Raw genomic sequence first — 26,214 nt, 5'->3', positions numbered from 1 at the left:
GAAACATTTTTGAATATTTTGTCAAAATTAGATTTTTTTTTTTAACAGGCTAAAGAAATGTCCGGTCCTGTGACTTCAAAAGAAGTGACAGAAAATAATAGACATTTGAGTTTGTGTGTGTGTCTCTCCTGTGCACGTGTGCTTCAGCTTACAAAGTACATCAACAGAAGGCTTTGATCGTATTTGCAGTGCTCGTAACTTTTTTAAATTGCATCATCCCATACTTGCTTCTCAAGGATTTCACTTGAAATGGGCCACGTTTGATTTCACACATGGATAAACATCAGGCTGCTTTGATTTCAGTTAGGAAATGCAATTTAGAGAGTCATGTATCAGTTACAGCGGCAGGTCTTTTGCATTAGGGCGAAGTATTTTCAGTTTTCACATTTTAAATCATGCTTTAATTGACATTTTTATAGAGTGTGGCTGATTTCCAATTAGGATATCAACAATATAAAGCATTTTATTTTTGTGCTATTTCAATTTGTAATAATCCAAGCACTGTTTGCAGCCATGTTACATTCATACAGTTTGGTTGAAGACAGTTTGTCAGTGTGTATTGAACTTTTATCAGCCAGAAACATAAAAGGATGTATATTATGTATACACAAAGCTCATCTATAATTAGGCCAATCAAAAATGGCACTTTAGTTTTTTTTTACATCACAGCGTGGGATGATCTATTGGTATGCAAATACTGCCTAATGAATTTCCAAAGCAGTGACACACTGTGATTAGGCCTCATAGAAATCTGACAATGGAAACATTCATCTGCTGAAATCAGGAGAGGAGACCATTTTTTTACAATTAGTGTGAACAATGAAGTGGCAGAAGCAAGAAGTACATTTTGATATATGCAGAATATGGAAATAATAATTTGCTTATGTTTCATTTTCAGGTTGAGCCGTATCTGCCTTATGAGTACACGTGTGAGGGGATGCTGGAGAGAGTACATGCCTACATACAGCATCAGGTGAGGTCCACGTCAATACGTGATTCTCTCTTTTACACAGACGTCCTCCCTCTCTCTCATACACACATTTCACCACCTCCCCACTCAATATTTCATCAGTGTGTGCATTCAACATCCAGTGTGTTGTGATTAAATCCTCATGCTAACTCTCATTTCAACACGCATATCTGCCCTGCAGCTCTAAAGCTGAAGATCTCCTGACACTAATGAGGAGGGATGAGTAAGGAGAAAAAGCATGATGATGATATCAGGACTGGGATGAAATAAATACTTTTTAATAATCCCACCCTAGATGCCAGACAACAGCAGAGGTTTCTCTCGACAAACGTTGTGTGCTCAAGCCGGTTTGGAAACCTCTACTACAGCATTCATAATGTCAACATACAGGAGAGCCAATCTAAATTACCTTTAGCAATAAACCTCTTCCTTTTTTGTTTGTTTTCATTACACATACTTTTACCGCTCTAATGAAAATGTGTTTGTCAGCACATATTGATTAGTAATAATGATTGGTGGCATGCTTTAATAGCTATGGCTGAATAACTTTTTTAAAACGCACATTTCTTTTTTAGACATTATTCATTTGACTCATACTTCCTTTGATGTTTTAATATTTTTAGATTTTTATTTTGTATTCTCTCCTTTGTAAAGCGGTACAGTAGAACTCTTTGACTTGGCCCTTTTGTTGAAAGGGGCGTTTAAATTTTTCCTCTTTTTTTTTGTATTCACTAAAACATAATTGCGCAAACTGAAGTTAAAATGTATTTCCCCTCCAGGACTTCTGTTCCCTCGAGCCTCCCTTTGTTCAAACAAACCTCTCCAGACCGGTGTCTGCGGGTGGCAGCAGGATCCCAGGACCTCTGTTTGTGCCCCTGCCCAACTCCACAGCCCTCGGCTTGGCGTCCAACGTGACGGCGCCCGCTGCCTGGCCCCCTCTCAGCTCCCTCAGGCTGCTTGTGTCTCAAGAGGGCCAGTCCTGTGTGGAGGCATGCCGTTCAGAGGGATTCATCTGTGAGCCCGCCCACTTCCGCTTCATCAACAACAAGGAGGCCCTGCGCAGGTTAGTCAGCCCAAAGTCTACACAACCAAACTTTGGTAGAAACTTTAGTCCCAACAATTTGATTGTCTATACACCAATATGTTACAATACGACATAATTGCTGAAGACATGAAACAAGGAAACAGACTTTTGACATACAGTAACATTACAATCACTGACTCTTTTATTTGGAACAGGATTGACACTGCGTTTATTTTTAGCATTTTTACACCACAAACAAACTAACCCTGAGGGAATTTGTGAGGCAAAAGAGAGGTTTTTTCAATGTGACCTGTTTCCTTGCTTGCACGTTCTGGCAGAAATGCAACAGTGCTTGGTGTGCTTGTTAAAGAGACGCTGTGTCTAGCAGCAGCATGCACTCTCCTCTCATTGCAAACAATAAAAAAAGGTAGCTTGCTTTCAGAAAAGACACAATTTGGCCCTTAAATAAATCCTGCTTGATCCTATTTGATGCAGTAACAACACCTCATTCACAGTCTTTGGACTTATGCACACTCAATTATAATTATTGTATGTCATTTCATCACAAAAGAACAACATACAGTATCTGTGTTTTAAAACTCTTGGTGCTTACTCTTCATCCACACAAAGTTGTACAATCCAAGCCTATGGTGTTTTTTTTCTGCTCTGCCCGGACGGATAACTAACTCTTATAATAGTTGACTCTTAGAACAGGGGCGGCCGAATCTCACATGGTGTTTATTAAGTTCACTGTACCAGCTCTAGGCAGTTAAACCAAAAAACTAAAGTTTCTCGGATAAAAAACTTGCTGGAGTTTCAATCTCTCCTCCAAACTGCTTCAGATCTGGCTCTCCTTCTTTGTTTGTTTCATCTTCCAAGTATCTTTCGTGTGTAATTCTTTTCTGCCTGTCTCTTTCTACACTGCCTCTCCTTTTGTTTTTGTTCTGTTACTCCTCCTTGTCTGTTCTCTGACCTAAGTTATCTTTCTCACACTGACATGTCACAACTGCCTCGCTGTTTTTTCCTAACCGCATTGTCAATTCTCTCCTAAATGTTGTCTTTCTCTTTTGTTCGTCATCTGTAGTGAGATGAAAGTGATCTAATTTCTCCTTTTCCTGTCTGATTTTTCCATTTCTTTTGCGGTTATGCCAGTTCCACTTTTCCTGTTTTATTAGAAATTAGAAAAACTTTTAACACACGTATTTTTTATTGCAAGAACATTAATTGTCATTACACCCAGTGAACTGTTTTCAAAAGGATTATACACACCTGAGCTCCTCTGTTTCACCTCCAGGTTGGATGTGCAGTGCGAGGTGGTAGACTCTGAGATCAACCACATCCTCCCAGCCTTCTCTGTGGTGCGGCGGGAGTGTGGCCTCCAGCGGGAACCCCTCCTCTTCAGCTGTGCAGGATATTCCCCCAAATTCAGACGTCTTTGCCCCTGCAGGGACTTCCGCCACGGTCAGGTGGCGCTGTGCAGAGACTGTCTATAATGACGGGACAGGTGAAGGACAGAAGCAAAAGAATAAGACACAGATTGGCAGGGGTGTGAAAGAAAAGGCACCCACAGGCCAGAACAGGTGTAGAGCTGTTACAGTGATGGTGCAGAGAGGCAGCGTTCTCCAGAAAACAGTACATGTGGGATAATGAGGAACAGGCATGCATGGATTTGAAAAGCTCAAGGTAGGCCAGATTAGCCGCCAGGTTATAAGTGAGGACTTTGGATGACAGTTGTTGTTATGACAGCTGTTAACTTGCTGGAGATATTAAAAAAATAAAAGGCAGTAAGATTTCGTAGAACAGGGCTCCAATTATACCCGGTGTCATTACAACCAGGGGTAAAGGCTTGGTAACCATTCACCATGCCAACACAGTTTCCTCCCAACGACAGGTCCAGTTTTTACATGAAGTTGACCGGTGATATGATAAACTAATATGCACTTGAAGAAGCGCGTGTCTGCAGAGAAATTCAGTGTAGGGTTTTTAGTGCCATTCCATGACAGAGTCTCAAATATCTTGGACTGGAGAAGCCAACCTTGGGTCAATATCCAATCTCCTCTCTGCACTTGGACAAAGGATGATGGACAACCGGGTTATCTCCCTCGCTTTTCCTCCCGTCCTCCAATGATGGACAGAGTAATTTATCAGACTGAACCCCAAGTCTGAGCCAACATCGGTCAATGCAATCATCTCCTGACGCAAAAGGAAAGGAGGAGGACAGAGGACAAAAATAAAGGGTACAAGATTATTTTTCAATAAATAAGCCTTAAGAGCTCTCAATGAGATTTTTAAAAAGTCCTTTGGGCTTTATGGTGGAAGGAATATCATAAAATAAAGAAAATAAGAACAGGTCAAAGTGTGAACTGGGTTTTTTATCTTGCTTCTCGAGTTGTTCCTCTATTAATACTCCCACACCAATCCTCACAACTTTCATATTCATCTCCATTTCTATTAACCCAACTGTAAGTAGAGACATTTGATTATTAAATTCAAATGGAGGGGACGGCCTGCACATGCTGAAACTCTCAATAAGAGTGAGAGAGCAAGGGACAGAGGGCAGAGGAACAAATCCGTTTTTCTCACTACTTTTCAAGATATTCAAGTTTCTTTTTGGCAGGCTACCTAGTGGTGTTGGGGAAAAACACAAAATCTAATGTACAGGTAAAACAGCAGCTTTATAGGTACGTTCAGCTCCATCAACATTACTCTATTTCAGAATAACTGCTGGAATAGTTTACCACATGCTAAGCCCCTTGCACTTGTTTAAAAAAACACTCCACATTAGTTGTATTTTTCCCTTTGTAATCAAAGATCATTCTTATTAGAACAAAAACAGGGGATTTACAGCGATGCATGTGTGTGTTTGTGTGTGTGTTAGATTAAAAAAAACAGAGCCGCTTTTGGTTTGAATCGCAGTGCCTAAAGTAGAATTAAATGAATAATAAATCACAAGTGTGAATGCCAAAGTAGATTCATCAAATCCTCATTGACCTGCACCAGCATGGGAAAGGAATTGTCACCCCATTCAGCAGCGCTACGTGATTTCAATATAAAACCTGAGGCAATCCAAATTGCAATGAATACTTTTCATTTCTGCAATTCATCCATCTTCTTGACTGAAATATTTACAATGATCATAAAACAGCACTTAGGTCCTGTGCAGAAAGTCACTTCATTCCCTCCATTAAGCTGGCTAATAAGAGAAAGCTTCAGCCAAAATAAAGGGTTGCATGGTTATATATTTATTCATGCAAATCAAATTCAGAGCACATATTGCATTAGCCATTGTCTTGCTCTCTATACCTTATGGCAAAGAAGGTATAGGGACATGTTCAGAGTATGCTTATGAAGATGAGAAAACTTTTACCTCTCATTATGAAGATGGAGCAGTAGACTGTTAGCTTGGCTTAGATTAGCATAAACACTTGAAGCAGAGATAAACAGATAGCGTGTCTCTAAGGTTTCTAAGGTTCTGGAAAGATTGTGGACAAGGTTAAACATAAAAAACACCTCTCAGTTTGCTACAGGATTTGTACACAAGCCTCCACTGATTAAACCTGAACCTCCAAGACCTGCACATTTTGACTTTAAACTGCACTCTATGGCTCTCACACTGTTCCTGCTTTACAATGGATATAAATTAGCTGCATTTCATTTTGTAATCCATAGGAGACCAGGATTATGGTCTCGGTATCTGCAGTGGTGTCTTTGCGATCCTGTAGATGCAGGAACATGAAATTGAACCATTAAAGGCTATAAGTATAGTTTTATTACAACCATCAGATATTAATTTGAGACTATAAACCTCGAGCTTTCCAGCTCTCTGCGAAAGTCGTATCTGCTCTCAGGGTGACTTTCAAACTTTACATATGCACAGAGGAACCAGAGTGGAATTTTTTTCAAACAGCTGCATTTCTTTTCTTGTTTAACCCCCCATCACAAGCCTATTGATTTGTTTCTAACGGACGCAGAATGTGTAAGTGTGTGCATGGTGTGAAGATACACTGCACAGCATGAGACTAAATGGTCCTCAAAGTGACTTCAGGCTACTACTCCATCAGACTTTTTTTGAAGCTGCAAGTTTCCACACCTCATTTTAACTGAAGGCTCCATCCAGACGGAAAGGAATAAAAAAACACTTAGCAAGTAAAGCAAAAATAAGCAAACAAAAGCAACGTGCCATAGGTGGATTTAAATGTCAGTGCCTGCCAAACATACAGTGGGGCAAACAAGTATTTAGTCAGCCACCAATTGTGCAAGTTCTCCCATTTAAAAAGATGAGAGAGGCCTGTAATTGTTATCATAGGTACACTTCAACTATGAGAGACAAAATGAGAAAAAAAATCCAGGAAATCACATTGTAGGATTTTTAAAGAATTTATTTTCAAATTATTGTGGAAAATAAGTATTTGGTCAATAACAAAAGTTCATCTCAATACTTTGTTATATACCCTTTGTTGGCAATGACAGAGGTCAAACGTTTTCTGTAAGTCTTCACAAGGTTTTCACACACTGTTGCTGGTATTTTGGCCCATTCCTCCATGCAGATCTCCTCTAAAGCAGTGATGTTTTGGGGCTGTCGCTGGGCAACACAGACTTTCAACTCCCTCCAAAGATTTTCTATGGGGTTGAGATCTGGAGACTGGCTAGGCCACTCCAGGACCTTGAAATGCTTCTTACGAAGCCACTCCTTCGTTGCCCTGGCGGTGTGTTTGGGATCATGGTCATGCTGAAAGACCCAGCCACGCTTCATCTTCAGTGCCCTTGCTGATGGAAGGAGGTTTTCACTCAAAATCTCACGATACATGACCCCATTCATTCTTTCCTTTACACGGATCAGTCGTCCTGGTCCCTTTGCAGAAAAACAGCCCCAAAGCATGATGTTTCCACCCCCATGCTTCACAGTAGGTATGGTGTTCTTTGGATGCAACTCTGCATTCTTTCTCCTCCAAACACGACGAGTTGAGTTTTTACCAAAAAGTTCTATTTTGGTTTCATCTGACCATATGACATTCTCCCAATCCTCTTCTGGATCATCCAAATGCCCTCTAGCAAACTTCAGACGGGCCTGGACATGTACTGGCTTAAGCAGGGGGACACGTCTGGAACTGCAGGATTTAAGTCCCTGGCGGCGTAGTGTGTTACTGATGGTAGCCTCTGTTACTTTGGTCCCAGCTCTCTGCAGGTCATTCACTAGGTCCCCCCGTGTGGTTCTGGGATTTTTGCTCACCGTTCTTGTGATCATTTTGACCCCACGGGGTGAGATCTTGCGTGGAGCCCCAGATCGAGGGAGATTAGCAGTGGTCTTGTATGTCTTCCATTTTCTAATAATTGCTCCCACAGTTGATTTCTTCACACCAAGCTGCTTACCTATTGCAGATTCAGTTTTCCCAGCCTGGTGCAGGTCTACAATTTTGTCTCTGGTCTCCTTTGACAGCTCTTTGGTCTTGGCCATAGTGGAGTTTGGAGTATGACTGTTTGAGGTTGTGGACAGGTGTCTTTTATACTGATAACGAGTTCAAAAAGGTGCCATTAATACAGGTAACGAGTGGAGGACAGAGGAACCTCTTAAAGAAGAAGTTACAGGTCTGTGAGAGCCAGAAATCTTGCTTGTTTGTAGGTGACCAAATACTTATTTTACCGAGGAATTTATAATTAATTCATTAAAAATCCTACAATGTGATTTCCTGGATTTTTTTTTCTCATTCTGTCTCTCATAGTTGAGGTATACCTATGATAAAAATTACAGGCCTCTCTCATCTTTTTAAATGGGAGAACTTGCACAATTGGTGGCTGACTAAATACTTTTTTGCCCCACTGTATCTGGGACAAAATGACTAAAACGTTTATTTTTTGCAGCATTACCAAGGAATTCAAATCATGCAGCACCAGTTACCATTTTAGTCAGGAGAGACTTCAGTTTTGACGAAAAAAACATTTATTGACACATGCGCCATATGACATAAATGTTAATAGTCTTTGGCGATAAGACACCGATCCTGATATCATACATCTTAAGGGGGAAATGCAGCCGTGAGTATAATAGGAAAAGCCCCCGGGGTCTAGACACTGTTTGTGATGTTGAATATCTGGATTTGATAAGGAGATGGGAAGAAGAGGATGCTGAAGATCTGGATTTGACGAGATGGGAAGGAGAGGAGGTGAGATGAGGAGTGGTGTTTGGATTAGCTCTTCTGCGCTCTGGACATGATGACAGGGGGAAATGCATAAACACCTGTAATCACCGCTGATAGAGGAGAGAGGAGAAGGATTCTAAAGTTTGAATGCAGCAAGATGATTGGCTGCTGGAGATTGTGGTGAAATGTAATTGGTTAAAAGAGAACATGCATGATGAGCTGATTATAAGCAGCCGTGGAGTGAATGAACATGTAGCCAGTCTTCCTGCTTGAATTTGCGCTGAGCTTCATTTTATCATAGAGTAGCACATATACTCACCAGTCACTATAAGGATGGGAAAAGAACGTCCACAAGAAAAGTGGGAAACATTTCAACCATAAATAGCTGATTACTGCGGGTGAAGTCTCCTTCAATGAAAACAGGTCGTCTGCCTTCTGTGTAAACGAGGTTGATGCATGACAAAGACTCTCACTATACAATTACTTTGTACAGTGAGAGTCTTTGTTATGCATAGAGGCATAACTGAATTATTTCTATGGCTCATTAAAAAAAAAAAGATAAATAAATCTGATCCAACAAAATGTTTGTTATCTCAGCCAGGGTGTGTGTGTGTGTGTGTGTGTGTGTGTGTGTGTGTGTGTGTGTGTGTGTGTGTGTGTGTGTGTGTGTGTGTGTGTGTGTGTGTGTGTGTGTGTGTGTGTGTGTGTGTGTGTGTGTGTGTGTGTGTGTGTGTGTGTGTTTCACTTGTAAATCATTTACCCTCATGTGGGAAAGAAAAACCGATAAAGCAGGTTTAATTGCTCAATGAACTGAAAGCTTAAAATGGTTAAGCATGTCTTTTGTAGGCAGAATTGTCCTGGTTAATGTAATTAAATCTTGACATGATATTTAATGTATTCTTACCATTGCATTAATGTGTAACTGTGTAAATCTAATGTTATAGCTGTTGTACAAGTGGGTACTGTAGTTGTATGCAAGGAAGTTTATTTATTCATCATATACCTGAAGTTATTTGTGGTTGAGTAGAAGTATAAAGTAGCGGAAAATGGAAATGATCATGCGCCACTTCCATAACAGTATACCTCATCACAGTAGTTTGTATACGTTTCTATTCTGTCCATACCGTACATGTGAGTCTTGGTCCCATTTTGGTTTGTGCCGGTGTTCAGTGTTTCCAGGCATTGTTTGGGTCTGTTTATACAAAGCAGCATTAATGAGCTTATTATCGGTCCTATTTTGCCTGTCAGCTGTTAAGGAATTTGAATCCAAGCATACTATTTATGCTGTTTAAAGAATAATTAATCAGTGCAGGAACAGATTGATGTACACAGCTGAATAATTACCGAGCCAACGGAGATGATAAATATATAACTCACAGGAAACGTGTTTGTCAGGATCTGCTGCTTCTTTTCTGAAGATTGACAAATGTGTGGACGTGTGGCCACAGTAGCCTGCACACACACACACACACACACAAACACACGCACACACACACACACACACACACACACACACACACACACACACACACACACACACACACACACACACACACAAACATACACACTCATTATAACATCTCTGAGGAAGAGTTTGCCCTTTAAGAACTCATACACAAGCTTTCAACGAAGTCCAAACTCAATTTTTTTTCTCTCCTTTCCATTTTCTCTTTGTGTTTTGTGTGTCATTTTTCCAAGGGGTCCCGGAGGTCCAATTTGTCCGCCAACAACTGGCACAACAGATTTGCTGACATGCACTTTGTTTGTTTGTTTGTTTGTTCATTGTTGCTTCTACGGTATATGTGGCTTTAATTACCTCTTTCTCTGGTTTGTACCTCAGCTCACTGCGCCATGCCTGTTCAGTGATTATACAACAATGTGTGTTTATGTGTACATTTGTGTGTCTGTTGCCATTTAAATATACACACATAATTGCATATGCTCCAGTGGTTTTTGGTGAATGTGTGTGTTTCTAAGTGCTATCTCGCAAAAAGAGAAAAACACTGTGGTGCTTTCTCATGTTTCATGGTGCGGTTCTTTAATGAAGCCAACATCCTTTTGAAGTGGAAGAGGAGGAGGATGCATCCAGCGCCTTCAGTGATGTGGTCAGAACTCCTGTGGGTTTTTCACATCAAGGTGCATGGAGGGGAGCCTGTTTCCTGTTCACCTCAGATGTGCTACTTTCTCTTTCTGTCTCCCTGGAAAGAAACCTCCCCTAATGTGCCAACTCCAAAGATTAGTCAGGTTCAGAGTTGGGAAACCAGCATGATGAAGCACCACTGTGTTTTATGAGATTGAGAACAAAGGGATGATCTAAATGTTTTGTATTAATCACCATTAATTTACAAGATAGAGTTGTGAAACATTGTTGCTTTCAATTAAAATACCTCAAAAATCTAAAGGGGAGAAACAGAGATTAAGAATGACAGAAGGAGGGAGAAGATAAACTAAAGGAGGGAGAGATAGGGTAATAAAAGATTATAACGTATGAGGGAATTCGAAGCGGAAAGTGAAAAATAAATGAAAAAATGAGAAGGGAAGGGAATGAAAAAGTAGACGAAGATGGATGATGGAAGAGGGAGAAGGAGAGAGGGAGAAAAGAGGTGGAGAGGAGTCATGATAGGTCGCCAGCATCCTCGTCAATAATGCATAGGTAATTGGCTGACTCCTCCTGAGCCCCGACGTGAGTCTGAATAAATAAAGTTGTGTGTAAATAAAATAGCCACTCAAAAAGAACTCAAATCAATGGCTTGTGCCCCAGGTGAGTGGGTGAGAGAAAATCCCTCCTCCCATTCTTACATTATCCCCTCTCTCTTCCATTCTTAGGTATTAAATAGCAGGAATGGTTGTGTGGTTCAATGGAAATATAAGCTGTGCAAATAACACCTATGGAGTAGTGCGTGCATGCGGGCCTTTTCCTCCATCTTTGTCCCCCCCCCCCAGCCAACTCCTCACTGTTGTCCTCAGTGGTGTTTGTTCCTCACCTTTTGATTGCTGTTCTACACTCCTCTTTCCAACTCCTCTTTCATTGTCTCTCGATCTCGATGTCTGCCATCGTTCCTTCAAACCTCTTTCATAACTGGCAGAGGTGAGGCCGGCTAAAACTGATAAGGATCCCCTCAGGGAGCGATGGGCGAGAGCGAGTGAGAGGGAGTGTGAAAAAGGGAGAAACCTGATTCAAAGAGATGTGTTTCAACAACAGTGAAAGACACAGGCACAATGAGGCACATGCAGGGATAAAGTGAATACAGATGTTTTTTAAGTGCAACCTGCAGCTGTTATTGAAAAGGAACAAACACGGATAAAGTTAGGGCAGCTTTAGCAAACATGGCTCATTTCCAGCTGTTGTCAACAGCCAGATGATAATCGACACCCTAAAAAAATAATCCATCACGAGCATTAATTAAGAACAAACGAAGAAAGACAAGACCATAGAAGAGATAGGATGAAAGAGAACATTAAAATGCAATTCTAAAAACACAGGTGTGTGAAAAACACGTGATTACATGCAGTATGCCAGCACTCTAAATATACATGACCACAAGCAACACAGAACAGCATACAAACAGCACACATTAGGACATGTCACATATAGCACATCACAATCACATAGGGGAAGTGCATGTGTTGTATACTAATATTGTATTGTTTAAGGAACCTGTGACCCAAGCTTTTCATTGCAATTCCACACAAAGCCTGCTACAAGTCATCACTGCAGCTAAGGTTTTAATGCATTATCATTTGTCACAGCACACTCTCAGGAAAGGGAAGTCTGACCTTTGTTAAATGTGCCCTCTGAGGTTCACAAGCATCACAACAAAAACATTTCAGAATAAAACGCAGGGTCAGATTAGTCTCCAGCGAGGATTAAAGCAGAAGATTTTGCTAATGCTCTTTCCTCTTATCTTGTTTTAAAGAAAGCAATTACATTCAAACCAAAAAAATGACAGAAAAACAAAGAAAAAGATGATGAAAGACGGCGGGAGCCATTAGAGAGGCTGGCCATGAGCCTCCCTCTGCCCAGTGAGGGTGCTCAGCAGGAGGGCTGAGGAGATGAAGAGGCTCCTTTGAAAAGGATGGGAGTGAGAGTGTGTTTAAACATTCATCCAACGCACAGTCTGATGTCTGAATCAACCTTGAACGTCTGTCACTTCACACACTGACCAGATCGCATAACAAGAAAGCAAACATGCCAAACGGCAAGCGAGTAATAACAGAAAACAGAGAGTAGCATTACCTACAGGGATCACGAGAAAACAGAAAACTGAAGTCTTCACAAAGTCAGAACTAAAAGTTCCCCCGCTAACAAAGAGCATACGTTGAGATATACTGGTCAAACTTCAGCATGCTGGGCTGAACATGAGTTTCATTCTGTTCATTTTTTCTGCCTGATTCATCTCAGTTACAGTTCCAACTTATACGTGTCCAATTGTAAATCTGAGTACATTTTCAAAGATTTAACAACATATACTTAACAAACATATTTTCTAAGAACATATTATTCTTAGATTGCCCTGTTTGGATCCAAACTTATGCTCCACTGTCCGCCATTTTATGTTATTCCTCACCGGTTTGTATCACAATCTACATGTATTAATACATTACTGAGTTCAACAGAACCCTAATAATAAGCAGGAACAATTCTCATTGTGTATCCTGGTAATGGCAGCTTGGTCTTAAGTGTAAATATTTTGTGTATATTGTCTTTAAACTGCCTGGTGTATTTGCATTCAAATCACCATAATGCATCGGGGACCGATTCAGAATAATTATAAAGGCAGTTTAAAGACAATATAAGACACAAAAGATTTACACTGAAGCGGACCAAGCTGCCATCGCCAGGATAAAAAATGAGACTTTTAAAATGTTTCCTCAAAAAAAGACAGCTGTTTTGGGGGTTTTTTGTTTGTTTTTGAAGCAATGATAAAACAGTGACAACAGTATTGAAAAACAAAGTAATTGTTATTGATTACAAAAATAATTGATAATATGACATAAATCGGATAGTTAGATCAATGGTATGACATTTCATTACTTTTTTCAATTACCATCACATTGGATCGACTACAAGGAGGTAATTCCCAACAGAAGCTTAGCTGTAAAAATATATTACATTGTGTTTCGTGTCAGGAAAACCCAATCTCCAGTCCCATAGGAAGAAGAGCGTTGAAATTAATATCCCAAACATACAGAAACTGTTGGGACCAAAAGAGAACAAGTCGAAAGAGAGAAACCGCAGTAATACAAAAGCTAGCTCAGAATTTTTTGTATGTCATGGTTAGCCAGTAGCCTGTTGTGGCTCGCTTGCTAGAAAACAATGGTCTAACGGGCCATTTGGGTAGTTGGTGAAAGATGTTTTACATATAATTTGTGTCACAAGTTCTACACAGTTGTTTTGGGGTTTTGCATATCATAACTCTCCAGTCATTTCAGTTCCTGCCATTCTCCAGGCTCCTGCAATCAGCTCATTCCTCTCACTTGCTACTCATTCCCTCATTAGCTCCACAGTATAAAACCACCTCACTCTCACATGTCCTATACCAGATTGTCTTGTGTGTTTTCCCATGCTCACCAGCGGATCCTTTTGCATTTGCAAGTTACCTGTTCTGTCCGGTTTTGACCCTGCCTGCCTGATTTTGGACCGCGAGTTTCCTGCCTGCCCCTGATTAGATTTGTTTGCCAGTTTGACTGATCACCAGATTCGGAGCTTTTTCTGTCTGAGCAGATTCTGCCTGCCCCCTTTATTGGATTTGTTAGCCTGACTGCTGAATTTGAATAAACTGAACCTTATGAACATTGGTTGTATCGGTTTAGTGCTCTTGGGTTTGGATCCCTACTGGAGAACGGGAACATTTGCTTGATTGCAGATCTTATAAAATATCGGTTCTATACGTTAGACCTCATGTCTGTTTATATTCATTTACAAAAGGTGTTAGCATCACTTTTACATTTACATTGTTCAACTATGTACAGGAAATTACTTTACATCTGTTTGCCTTTGAGGTTTTTCTTATTTATTGTTTGCTTTCACCTGCATCCTTTGATATGAGATGATAAGAGATTAAAATAGCAGGTTGAATGACAGGGAAAGGATGAATTTCAAAGAAAGTGAAAAAAATAATCCGAAACAAACCAGAAAAAAAACATAATACTTTTTTGTCTCACACAACCCCACTCCGTATGTGCACTGCAGGTGTGGCCAGTAAAGCGTGAACACAGCATCTGTTATGTCGTCACTGTACCCAAAGCATTAAAGCCCTAGTGATTGTCATACAGGGCAAACTTTGAGGATATTTTTCCTTCTTAATTACATTTTATTTAGAATCTCAAAGCATGTTCTTTTGTTTATTTGTTAATTTTATTCATTTCATACATACATTTTGGGGCGGCAGTGGCTCAGTCAGTAGGGACTTGGTCTTGGGACCGAAGGGTCGCCGGTTCACGTCCCAATCGGACCAAAAAAAATATGGAGTGAGCTGGTAGCTGGAGAGGTGCCAGCTCTCCTCCTAGGCCACTGCCGAGGTGCCCTTGAGCAAGGCACCTAACCTCTATCTGCTCCCTTGTGTCAACACAACAGAGTAGAGAAAGCAATTTCCCTGTAAGGGATTAATAAAAGTATGTCTTCTTCTTCTTCTTCTTCTTCTTCTTCTGTCTTCATGACCTATTTCGAGTAGTTATGGTTCATGAAATACTGCAGCAGCATGTTTGTGCTGCTGAACCAAAATGGACGTGGGTTTTAATTATTGAAGAGATTGTTATAAGTCAGAGGGTGTGTGTGTGTGTGTACGTTTATGTTATTATGCATGCTTTGACCCTGGGGACTCCTCCACAGCAGAAAGGAGCTTTGATCAGCTCCAGGCAACGTGGACAGACAAATCAGACTGGAAACACACACACACACACTTGTAGTAGCCTTGTTTTGCCATGAAAATAATGCACATATCCATCTGCTACCTACATACTGTAAATTCAACTTAAAAAGCATGGTTATGTAAACCTCAGGAGATACAGTATGTGATGGACATTGAAGATTTTGTTGACAGGTGTAGGACACAAATAGCTACTCTATACATCCCTACATGACGGTACAGATGGATTTGATGAGATTGCTTGGGGGCAACAAACTGCCACTGGGGACACAGTAAGCCAGAATGAATGATAGCCATGTATATTACGTACTGTACAGCAATATAGTCTCCAAGGCATTAAGGTATATAAAATATGTGTCTGAGTGTAAGAACACTAAAGGGATAATTGGGAGCCCTTGCTGAAATCCAATCTGTTTTTTATGGTTTCTCTCTGTTTTTCTGAATTCTGCTATTGTACTGTTAAAACTTGTATTTACAGTAAGTCTTTTATTACTATATAGTCTTTTCGATCCCTCTCCCAGCTGACAGGATCATTAAACAACAGTAGGATCCTGTTAGGCTTGGCGGTTCTCAAGCGTTTTTCCATAAAATCACCAGATGGTGAAAAACTTCTCCCTCGATTGAATCCTGCAAAATGTATTTAATAGGATGCCAGGAGATAACCTTTACGGTTATTGTGAGTAGGGATCAATTGGAATGTTTAGCATTATTCATGTCAACAATAATATACAGTATGTTACCTAGTTATTTTACCTTTAGTCAATTCGAAGGACTCAAACTGATTGCAATCATTTTCCTGACAAGCATCCTCTTGTGCTCATGCCAAAATAAACATCCTCCCCAGGAAAACAGCATTACTTGTTTGTTTCGACAACTTTAGACAAAGTGTGTTTATTTTAAATGTGAAAACAAGATGCACAATATTAGCAAATTGCCACAAAACTGTACTGGCTCATTCAGTCTTTATGCTAAGCTATGCTAATTGCGGCTTGTCAACAGTAAAGAGTACAGACTGTGGATGCCATGATACACAGTATAATAATTTTCATAAAGTCATATGGAGATCCTGCCTTTTCAGTGATTCAGGCACCAAGTTGATGTCGTTGATACAAACCTTAAGTTTTTATTTAGCTTGTTTATGTATTACAGCCTCAGGCCATTTATTTGTACAGTATATTCCCTGTAGTCCCTCTGCCTTAGTACAAAGCAGGAGAGCTGGTTGTTTTTCATTTGAGTTTACTGCATTTAAAAGGCCTGTATTAAATGTCAACACTGAATGTATAAGTATATAATGAGAACATAAGCAGATAACACATAAAGGGGGAGAATAATGTCACAACTCATAAGCTTTAATCATACTTCATCATCTTAATATTCATTTTATGATTATTTCACTTCCTGTAGTCTGTAATTGAAATCGTTATGCATTACACATAGACACATATTTATATTCTAATGGCTTTGAAGAAGATGTTTTCTATAATAGGATTATTTTAAGGACCAACTGTGCACTCCACTCATATTGGCCTTTATTCACAAGGATAATTACAATAGCAGCATACATTTTATTCAATTTTGTGTGTAAACTCCAGGTGATTCCAACCCCACAGTGAGTGCACACGTGATTTACCTGAAAATAAGTGAAACTTCCTTCACTTGAAGTAACCTCTCACAGTGAATGTGAGAAACAGCCAGAGAAGTATACTCAGATCCTCAGTATTTTCCCCGCAGGCTTTATGCGGCATCTCAGAAAGTGTGGAGACATCAGAGGGGAATTTCTAACAACAGTCAGACCTGCAGGTTCAGATACTCTTCGTCGACATCATCCATCCGTTTCCTGCAACTTTTGTCGGCACACATCAGATTTCACATCCCTCTGTACAGTGTTATTTCCACATCTCAAAGGAGTTAAAAGATTTGTGGGTGTGAAAATCTTTGCTAGTGGAGATGAGAGTGTTAGCTGTGAAGGCACAAAAGGACTTTCTGATATCTTGCTTGTATCTTGTGTCTCTGTACTGCTGCACAAAATCTTTCACTCACCTTAAACTCTCATCTCAAGGTTTTTGTTGACAACCCCCTGCGGTCACCAGGCTTCAGTCACTGTGTGGAATTTGGGATAAAGGATATCTAACATTTGGGCCTCTGTTCCACAAGCAGTTTGAGTTTTAAAGTGTAATCGTTTAAACAAATGTTTTTTGTCAATGTGGACATGAATAAAGGAGAGTTTGGGATTCAATGATGTCCTCTCCTCAATTTGCGCATTCCTACCTTTGTTACTTTGTGTAATGAATGTAAGGAAGAAACAACAATGGCAGACTACATGTATTGTAAGGTGACCAAGGAGAAGCCTAAGGATCTGTTGGTGTTCTCCTTGTTCCTCTATTAGTCTTGTAAACCGCTGCCTGACAGTCTTTATTGAGGGAACAAAATACCTCATTTTCTCTCTTGTTGTTTAACATTCTCAGAAGCTATTTGCATATTAAATTATTATGAGACATTCAATTAAAATTAGCTGAGCTTGGTTCCACAAAATGTCTAAACGAGAGTATGACAACATTTACATCATGTCAGAAAGTTGTCTTCTGTTTGCAGGATTTGGGTTGAGAAAGATTTTATGAAAACAAAATTCAAATATTGAAACGCCTCCCCTCCCTGAGAGACAAAGCCAGTACTTTACATCTATTCACTTGCTCTCTCTGGAGGTTTTTCAGACAGGAAATAATCAGAATTCTGCAGACCTGATGCCACAAAAGTAACATTGAACTCCAGATTCCCTTCATATAATTCTAGTATCAGTTTTCAGAGTGCTGTCTGTACTCCCAATGTGTATTTTCTTTCTGCTGAAGTTTTCTGAGTCTTTGACATACTTGGCACTGTCTCTTCATTTGCCGGAGGACTTTCCTTCCCTCTGGACTTACTCAGACCTTAATGCTTCAATGTTTTTCTTTCCCTTTTGATGTTGTACTCTACTGAGTGTGTATTTACTTAAAATACTTTGTCAATTATGTCACATTTCTTAACCCTTGGTTGAGAAGTGCACTTCTTCTGTAGGAGGATTATTGCTCCTGAATCCTTCATTTCAAACCTAAATAAAAATATGTTTAGACTCACCATACATTTTAGTCAGCATGTTGTTATTTTAAAATAGTTAAATAAGAATTTACTGAAGTAGTGGGGGAGGAGACGTGGGGAAAAGTTTGTGAGTAGGGTAAAAGGGACAAGTGTTTGATGTTCTGAAAAAAACAGGAAGTAATTAATGAAGAAATTCTGCAAGCAGGTTTAAGGTAGGCCATTCAAGCTACAGTTTTTTATTTTCTCATCCATTACTAAGTCAAAGTTAGATATACCAAAATGTTACACAAAATGTACATTCTGCATGAATTCTGAGTATATGACCTTATTGAATTAAAGTCCACAAATAGTAGAAAAAGAAGTTCCAATAATTATGTTTGAACGTTTTCTTTAAATTGATACACTTTGAAAGCCCTCACTCTTTATAAACAGTAGGACAAAATCTTGGTCAACTCAAAATAGCCAGTATAATTTGCCAATAAAACAACCATTTTTAAGATAGATCCATGAAAAAGTCTAACAGACATTCTTCTCAGCATAAGGAGGATAAGGAGGTCAAGGTAGTGGGGTGGAGTTTATAATTCAACCTGCCTTCATTTGTTCCGACAAATACAAAGTCATCCTCTGACATACTGATGTGGGCTTTATTTGCCACATAATGAAGAAATCCTGTAACAACCTCAACCACACAGCATGTGGTGTTTAGCTCCTGAAAGACTCGATGAGAAAGCTCTACTGAAAAAACATGGTGCCATTTTCATCCTTCACCTCTCCTCTTAGTATGCATGACGGAAAAAAGGTTTGGGTGGTTAACCATTATGTAGTTGGCCATCACCAAAGATGTGATCTCCTATTCAGAATTGGCCCCGACAGGGAACATGTGATGGCAGCTTAACGGCTCCAAATAACATGGGTAATCATGGTGAAATTCTCTGGCAGCTGTAGAGTTGGTTTTCTCTGAGCAAAGCAGGAATCAGAGTGCCATCTAGCACGAATGTTGGCTGAAGGATAGCCACGTCCTCCCTCTCCTCTGCTGCTCCAGGGAAGGTGATATTGTTGGCCGGCAGCTCAAGCAAATGTTTTACTGCTATAGCAGCTGTGGAAACAGAGCAGTCATTGAAATCCAGGGAACCACCTGGCACTTCAAGGAAGCTCTCCGTGGCACAGAGGCACAGAGCAGCTAACAACTCTGTTACAGGCCTCCAGGCGTAATTGCACCTTGCTGCCCTCACAAGATGACATTTATCCAAAGAGAGCAACTAAAAGATATTGGCACACGATCTGGTACTCGAGCATGATGGCTTAATCATGGTATTTCAAGGTCATTATCATATAAATACATCTATGCCACCATCTGACTTCATATTAATTTCCAGAACCAATTATTCTTTGTAAGGTACTCATTCAGTATAAGGACTTATTTATCATTGCAACTGTTGGATGGGGGAAACAAGGGCAGTGCTTGGTTCAATGACAGTGCAGATGTCCAGGGTCATGGGGACCTGGAGGCCTCATGTTTGTGTTGCTGTATGTTCTTATTGAGACATGGGGATCTCCTTGAAGATAAATACCAGAATATACTGCCAACCATAATATTTGAACATCAAAAATCAATATTTGTATATAGACGAATTAAGTGAATCACTGTCATATCCAAAACCTTTATTTGAAATCGAATTTGATCCAACAAAAAACTGTCCACTGAATGTTAATAGAATAGAATAGAATAGAATTACTTTATTGATCCCAATTTGGGAAATGTGCATGTTGCAGCAGCAATATAAAAACAAGACCATATAGTTACAATACAATAAAATAAAAAATATACATTTGTGACAAAAACATGTACAGAAAATCATCATATCCATGAAGCAAAACATGATGACTGGAAAACCAAGGATTTGTGAAATGTAAACATAGATTTCTATTATATTGTGAAGACCTATCTTTTCCTTGCTAAACTATATAACAGTACAAAAAAGTACTCTGAAGCAAGTACAATATGGGTTTTCTGTCTTGCAGCTCTATTAAGGACAGACGTGTCCTCCCAGGAGCCCTAAAATTCCTGTCTCCCTCAAGGTTTGCTTTTATGTCAGGACAACATTTTTTCCTTTCTTTTTTCTTCTGTCCGTGGATTTGTGACCATGATGGCCTAGGCAGGAATAGAAAGGTCCCAGTAGTGCAGATATTGAAGGGAGAAAGACAGTAAAAGATTCAGGATCCAGCAAAAGCAGTGCATCAGAGTAAAAGTCTTATGCTGTGTCTCCAGTCGCTTACTTCTGTTCTTAAACTATGCAAAGTATGACAACATGAAACACTCATATTGGTCTGAACGTTGGTGTATATTGGTATGGTACTATTCGAAAATAATCAACAATACATTTTATTTGGTTTATTGAGCAGTCTGTTATGACTTGCTTCCACAGACAATAACAACGCTAGCTAACTAACTAGCTAACAGCAGGGATCATTGCTACCAGTGATGGCACAGCAGCCATGTGCAATTTGAGTGTTCACAGTGTACCACATGTCAGGGTACTAGAGGAAGTATCCTAACTGAGACACTGGATCCAACCGCAAGAAGAAGAGACACAGGATCAGATCGAAACACTACATCTAGCAACAAAACAGTAAGGAAGTGGGCCTGCATGGGCCGCTGTAACACTCTTGAGAACAAGGAGATACAATTAATGTCCACTGTAAAAAAAAAAACAGTTTCTAAGATGTTGGTCTCAGATAGTGATGGATATATAATGAAGAGAACATTTTATTGAAATGTACTAATTGTCTAGTGGTTGCTACTAGAAATAAATAGACAAACCAACTCCTGAAGGCACAATAACAATGTTGGATTAAAGAGCAAGATTAAGACTTGAATCCTTGTTGAAAGCACTTTAATTGCAGTTGTAAGAAGGATAAAAAGGCAGTTGTTGATGTTTTTGTTTTGAGTTGAGCCTTTCAGCTACACAAATGAGACACAAAGTTCACTACCTTTGTTTGTCTAAGGAGGTTACGCTCTTACCTCCTTATCTTAACCCTAACCCTAAAATGTACAGTCCCTACAGGGATATTAAATAATCTATAATCTCCAGTCAATACTGCAACAACTCTCGCTGCAAATATGGTGTCTCATTGTCACACTGATACTGTCTTAGTCATAGTGATAAGAAAAATCCAAGATAATAAGAAAAACAGAGCAGCTGAAGAAAGATATAAAACGTCACATTGTAAAATGTACCCATTACTCCCTTTACAGTTAGCCGCATGATCTGTTTGAGATGAGTTGGAAATACAAGTGGAATTGAGATATATTTGATCACCTGGTTTATCACTAGTGAAAGTATTGATACTGATTTGATAGAGAAAAGTGTTGTCTCTCTCCTCTGTTGGAGAGTAATTATCATATGGGAGAGACTATGCGGTATTGTACGGTAGTAAAATGCTTATCAAAAGGCCTGTGAACATTGCTTCAATAATATTTTCTCTATACAGTAAGACACCCTGCAGCTTCATCTGGTCATGAGCTGATTTTCATCCTCTGAAGAGACCTTTCATTTCAGGCAAAGAGAGTCTGACCCGCCCGCATTCGCAGATTCTACAGAGGCTGGATGTCCACTTAGACCAAATCACCAAGACAATCAGGCTGAGAGAGATGAAAGCCAATCACCACCGTGCTGTTGATTGATTGAGGGGTGATCAGGGAAGAGTGAGGGAGATTGTATAGTGTTCGATAAGAGACTTGATGGGATGAGTGCTACTGCAGAGTGTGTGTGGTAATCGTGTAATACTTCATGTGTCAATGGATACATACTGGTCTGTAGAGGTAGAATATCTAGGCTCTTAGACTGTCTTAGTGCTATTAGAGACTGTACGGCAGAAAACTTCCTACAGCTCAATGCTGATAAGACGGAGGTCCGCGTCGTTTGACACCCATGTTAAGCAACTGACCAGACTTTGTTTCTTCCACTTACAAAACATTAGTAAACTGAGATCAGTAGTCTCAACGGCAGAGCTAGAGATGATTATAAATGCATTTATCTCATCTCGCATTGACTACTGTAATGCACTTTTCTCCTCTCTCAGCATGTCTGCTCTTGATCGCCTGCTGGCCATTCAGAATGCTGCTGCTAGACTACTCACTTGTCAAATAAATGGTCTCACATTACCCCAATACTCAGATCTCTCCACTGGCTCCCTGTAGCTTGTAGGATCCAGTTTAAAATCCTCACCCTCACCTACAGAGCATTGCACGGTCAGACTCCTGCATACTAGTGTTGCACGATGTACCGATACTTCAAAAGCACCGCGATTCTTGGAAATTAAAAATGTCACGATTCCTAAATTTATTAGTATCGATACTTCTAGAATGTCCGTGTTCCATATTTGTAAGAGACATATTTCATGTTGGTGTGTGCAACGCACGCTCGAGTGCCTCCCTATGGACGTCCGTGTTTTTTCTCCTCACGCACGCAGCAAGAGGCTGCACTGCTGCTGTCATTTAACAAACACTACAGAGAGATGGCTGCATGTGCGAGTGATACTGTGGCCGCCGGTCCACGGCTGGTTGATAAAGATGACGCGAGGAGTGAGATATGGAGGTACTTTGCCTACCTTGCTGACAGTGAGGGCAAAGCTACCGATATGTCGAGACCTGTTTGTCGTAAGTGCTACAAACAATTGCAAACTAAGGGAGCCAACACCTCGAACCTGGCGAAACACTTGGCCGACAAGCACGCCGAGTTGCACAAGGAGTTTAAAGACCGACAGGTTAGTATGTGAAATATAACATGTATCATCACGTTCATGAACTTCATGCCCTTAAAACAAGTCAAATGAGAAGGCTATAGTTTATTTTGTGACAAGTCACTGTTTTGCACCACCGTAGTTTGACCAGGCTATCTACAGAAATAGCAGGCTAACTATGGGCATTATCCTCATGGCTAACCACAATAGCCTGCCTAACGCTAGTTCAGCATCTTTCTTTGAAAACGCAACTTTCATAGATGACGTAAATAATTCGCAAGCTGCTAAAATAAAGCATACAAAACATCAGCTAAAATGATCTATAGCCTTTATTAGCCTATATGATAAAAATCACAGCATGTGCATGTTTGTCAGTGATTTATTTAGCCTGTATTGGGTTACAGCATTTAAAGAGCATGAACCTGCTGTACGCAAAGGAGGTGTAGGCCTATATGAAACCTTTGCCTTGTAAGAAATTATGGACTCAAATATAAAGTTAACCATCAAAGAAATCAGACATTGAAGTACAGGAAACGCCTATATTAATCCATGTCACAGTTTAAACAACATTAGGTTAACTCATTATATCCTATGAATAATGGTAATGTTATGGTTAAGTGAATGTTAGCAATTATCACTACCACTGCATAGAGATGTTAAGTTAGTCACAAGTTATTGTTACTATCACACATAAACTATTTAGGTCCTCCGTTATGACACATTTATCACCATCATATTTTAAATATTTCCATTTTCTTCTGCTACAGCGGTCTGCAGCTATGGGCTCTGGAAGAGCAACTCCTCAAAGGCAGCAGCCAACCCAGCAGCCAACCCTCCAAGCTATGTTTGAGCAGCACAACAAGTACCCCAGGGAGTCCAAGGAGGTAAAACGGCTTAACAGGGCAGTAGCAGAATTCATCTGTCTGGATCAAGTGCCAGTTTATATAGTGGAAAAAGCTGGGTTTAGAAACCTTATGCAAAATCTCGACAAAAGGTATGACGTCCCATCCAGGAATTTTTTCATGTACAATGAAATTCCCAAGATGTACAATGAAACAAGAGCGATAATCAGTGCCCAACTTAGTCACACACCGAATACATTTTTCTCCTGCACCACTGATCTCTGGACCAGCAGAACTGTGGACACTTACATGGCAGTAACACTCCAGTTCATTACACAGTCCTGGGAGATGCAGTCCTGGTGTTTAGGGTGCTCTGCATTGTATTCTGATCACACAGCCGACACTCTAAAGGAAACCCTGGAGGAAATTATCACAGATTCCTGGGGGCTAGACATGGCCAATATGGCTGGAATGACAACAGATAATGCGTCAAACAACCGCAAAGCTTTCAGTGAATACACCTGGATACCCTGTTTCGGGCACAATCTGCATTTGGCAGTGAACAAAGCCATAGATATTGATCGTGTGGCAAGCTGTCTGTCCAGGCTCCGTAAGACTGTGTCAGGCTTCTCCAGATCAAACAAGATGTCTAGACTGTTCAAAGACAAACAAAAGTCTTTAAAACTGCCACAACATACATTAATCCATGATGAGCCCACCCGATGGGGTTCCACCTATGACATGGTGGAACGATTTTGTGAGCAGCAGCAAGCTGTCTCTGCGGTTCTGGCTGAGGACCGGAAGAAGTGGCACCTGATGCCCAGAGACACAGACATGACCACTATAGAAATAGTGAGGGATGTCTTGGCTCCACTCAGTGACTTCACTGATGCCCTGAGTGGAGAGAAAGAAACCACCATATCATCAGTCCTGCCACTGATGTGGAAAATCAAAGCCTGCCTAATAGAAGAGGAAGGCGACCGCCCCTTGGCCATAGAAATGAAGAACAAAATTAGAGGAGATTTTGAGAAAAGGTACGATGACCACAACCTGCAGATGACCCTAAACACCTCTACGTTCCTTGATCCGAGATTTAAAGATACTTTTGTAACAATGGAGGAGGATATCAAGAGGGAGCTGCTCCTTAAATCTGAGGCCGTTCAGCTTCCACCCCACAGTCCAGTGGACCCTAGAGGAACAGGTGCTGCACCAAAGAGGAATAAGAGAGACTTAAAAAGTTTGCTCTGCACCATAACCACAGAGAAGAAAGGGGCAGATAATTCTGAAACGAGGCACCATTCTCCCACACCTGCAACACCCACAGATAGACGACTAAATGTTGAGTTTCTTGAATACAAACAATTGAGAGAAATCAGCCCTGCAGAGGATCCCCTGGCCTGGTGGAGTCAACATGAGGCACAACTGCCCATCCTGGCACACTTTGCAAAGAACTATCTTTGCATTGCAGCATCAAGTTGTGCTTCAGAGCGAGTCTTCAGCACATCTGGAAATATCTGTAGCCCAAGACGTTCCAGGCTGACTGAAGAACATTTAGACATGCTAGTGTTCTTGGCCAAGAACTTAAATAAGTGTAAGAAATGAATATCTGCTGGCCATTCTAGGGCTAATGCTCTTAAGAGACTCAGTTTTGAGTATAAGAGATGCTGCAGCTAAATTGTATTTGTTTTTTTTAAACTCAGTTGTGAGTATAAGAGATGATGCAGCTAAATTTTATTTGTTTTTTTTAAACTCAGTTGTGAGTATAAGAGATAATGCAGCTACATTTTATTTGTTTTTTTAAATTGAATGCCATTGCTTTAATTTGTTATTTATGTTTATTACTGGTAACGCTTGTGTTTCTTATGACTGAGATAATGCTGCTAAATTTATTTATTTTTTTACCTTGAGTGTCATTGCTCTAATTTATTTTTTATATTTTGATATTTCATATTTTGTTCAAATGTTTAATATATCTGCTGTTCATATGTTCATTTATTAGTGTGTTATGATAAGAATGTTGCCCCAGTTTTAAAATAAAGCACATCAATGATATTTGAGAGTGTTTCTCCCTTTTCAGGAAAAGTATCGAAAAAGTATCGGAATCGCAATTCTTGACTTGGTATCGGTATCGAAACAATAATTTTGGTATCGTGACAACACTACTGCATACACAGTATGGCTGACCTAATTCACCCTCATTCATCATCTCGCACTTTCAGGTCAAACATGCAAAATCTACTGTCTGTCACACGTACTTGATTTAAAACCTCTGGTGATCGAGTGTTGTCTAAGTTAAGTTATGGAACGCTATGCCCGCACACCTACGGTCCGCTGAGTCTGTAGAATCTTTTAAATGTCATTTAAAGACATTCCTGTTTGTGCATTTTTTAGTGTTTGTTTATATTGTGTTTTATTGTTTATTCAGTTTTTATTGTGTATTGTGTCTTTCACAATGTATTGTGTTTTTTAGCCCGTCGTCAAGCACTTTGTGACTGTGTGTGAAAAGCGCTTTATAAATAAATGTTACTTACTTACTTACTTACTTACTTACTTACTT

At 40.0% G+C, this 26,214-nt stretch overlaps 2 protein-coding genes across 2 annotated transcripts in view; both read left to right on the top strand.

Moving 5' to 3' along the window:
- LOC134864818 (alpha-1,6-mannosylglycoprotein 6-beta-N-acetylglucosaminyltransferase B-like) overlaps positions 1-4,333 on the top strand; it is a 90,332-nt gene extending 85,999 nt beyond the window's left edge. The window contains exons 16-18 of the mRNA XM_063884091.1: positions 899-973; positions 1,750-2,033; positions 3,289-4,333. Of these exons, the coding sequence (XP_063740161.1) occupies positions 899-973; positions 1,750-2,033; positions 3,289-3,487 (558 nt within the window). The 3' untranslated portion in view covers positions 3,488-4,333. The remainder of the gene's footprint in view (positions 1-898; positions 974-1,749; positions 2,034-3,288) is intronic.
- Positions 4,334-22,340: 18,007 nt separating this feature from the next.
- LOC134865300 (E3 SUMO-protein ligase ZBED1-like) lies at positions 22,341-25,709 on the top strand. The gene is made up of 2 exons (XM_063884803.1): positions 22,341-22,839; positions 23,583-25,709. The coding sequence occupies exons 1-2, from the start codon at positions 22,474-22,476 to the stop codon at positions 25,257-25,259; spliced, it is 2,043 nt and encodes a 680-aa protein (XP_063740873.1). The 5' UTR covers positions 22,341-22,473; the 3' UTR covers positions 25,260-25,709.
- The last annotated feature ends 505 nt before the right edge of the window (positions 25,710-26,214 follow it).

The sequence above is a fragment of the Eleginops maclovinus genome, chromosome 5, assembly GCF_036324505.1.
Source record: "Eleginops maclovinus isolate JMC-PN-2008 ecotype Puerto Natales chromosome 5, JC_Emac_rtc_rv5, whole genome shotgun sequence".
NCBI classification, from domain to species: domain Eukaryota; kingdom Metazoa; phylum Chordata; class Actinopteri; order Perciformes; family Eleginopidae; genus Eleginops; species Eleginops maclovinus.
Note: the sequence above shows the minus strand (reverse complement) of the source record. Positions and strands in the feature narration are given on the sequence as shown.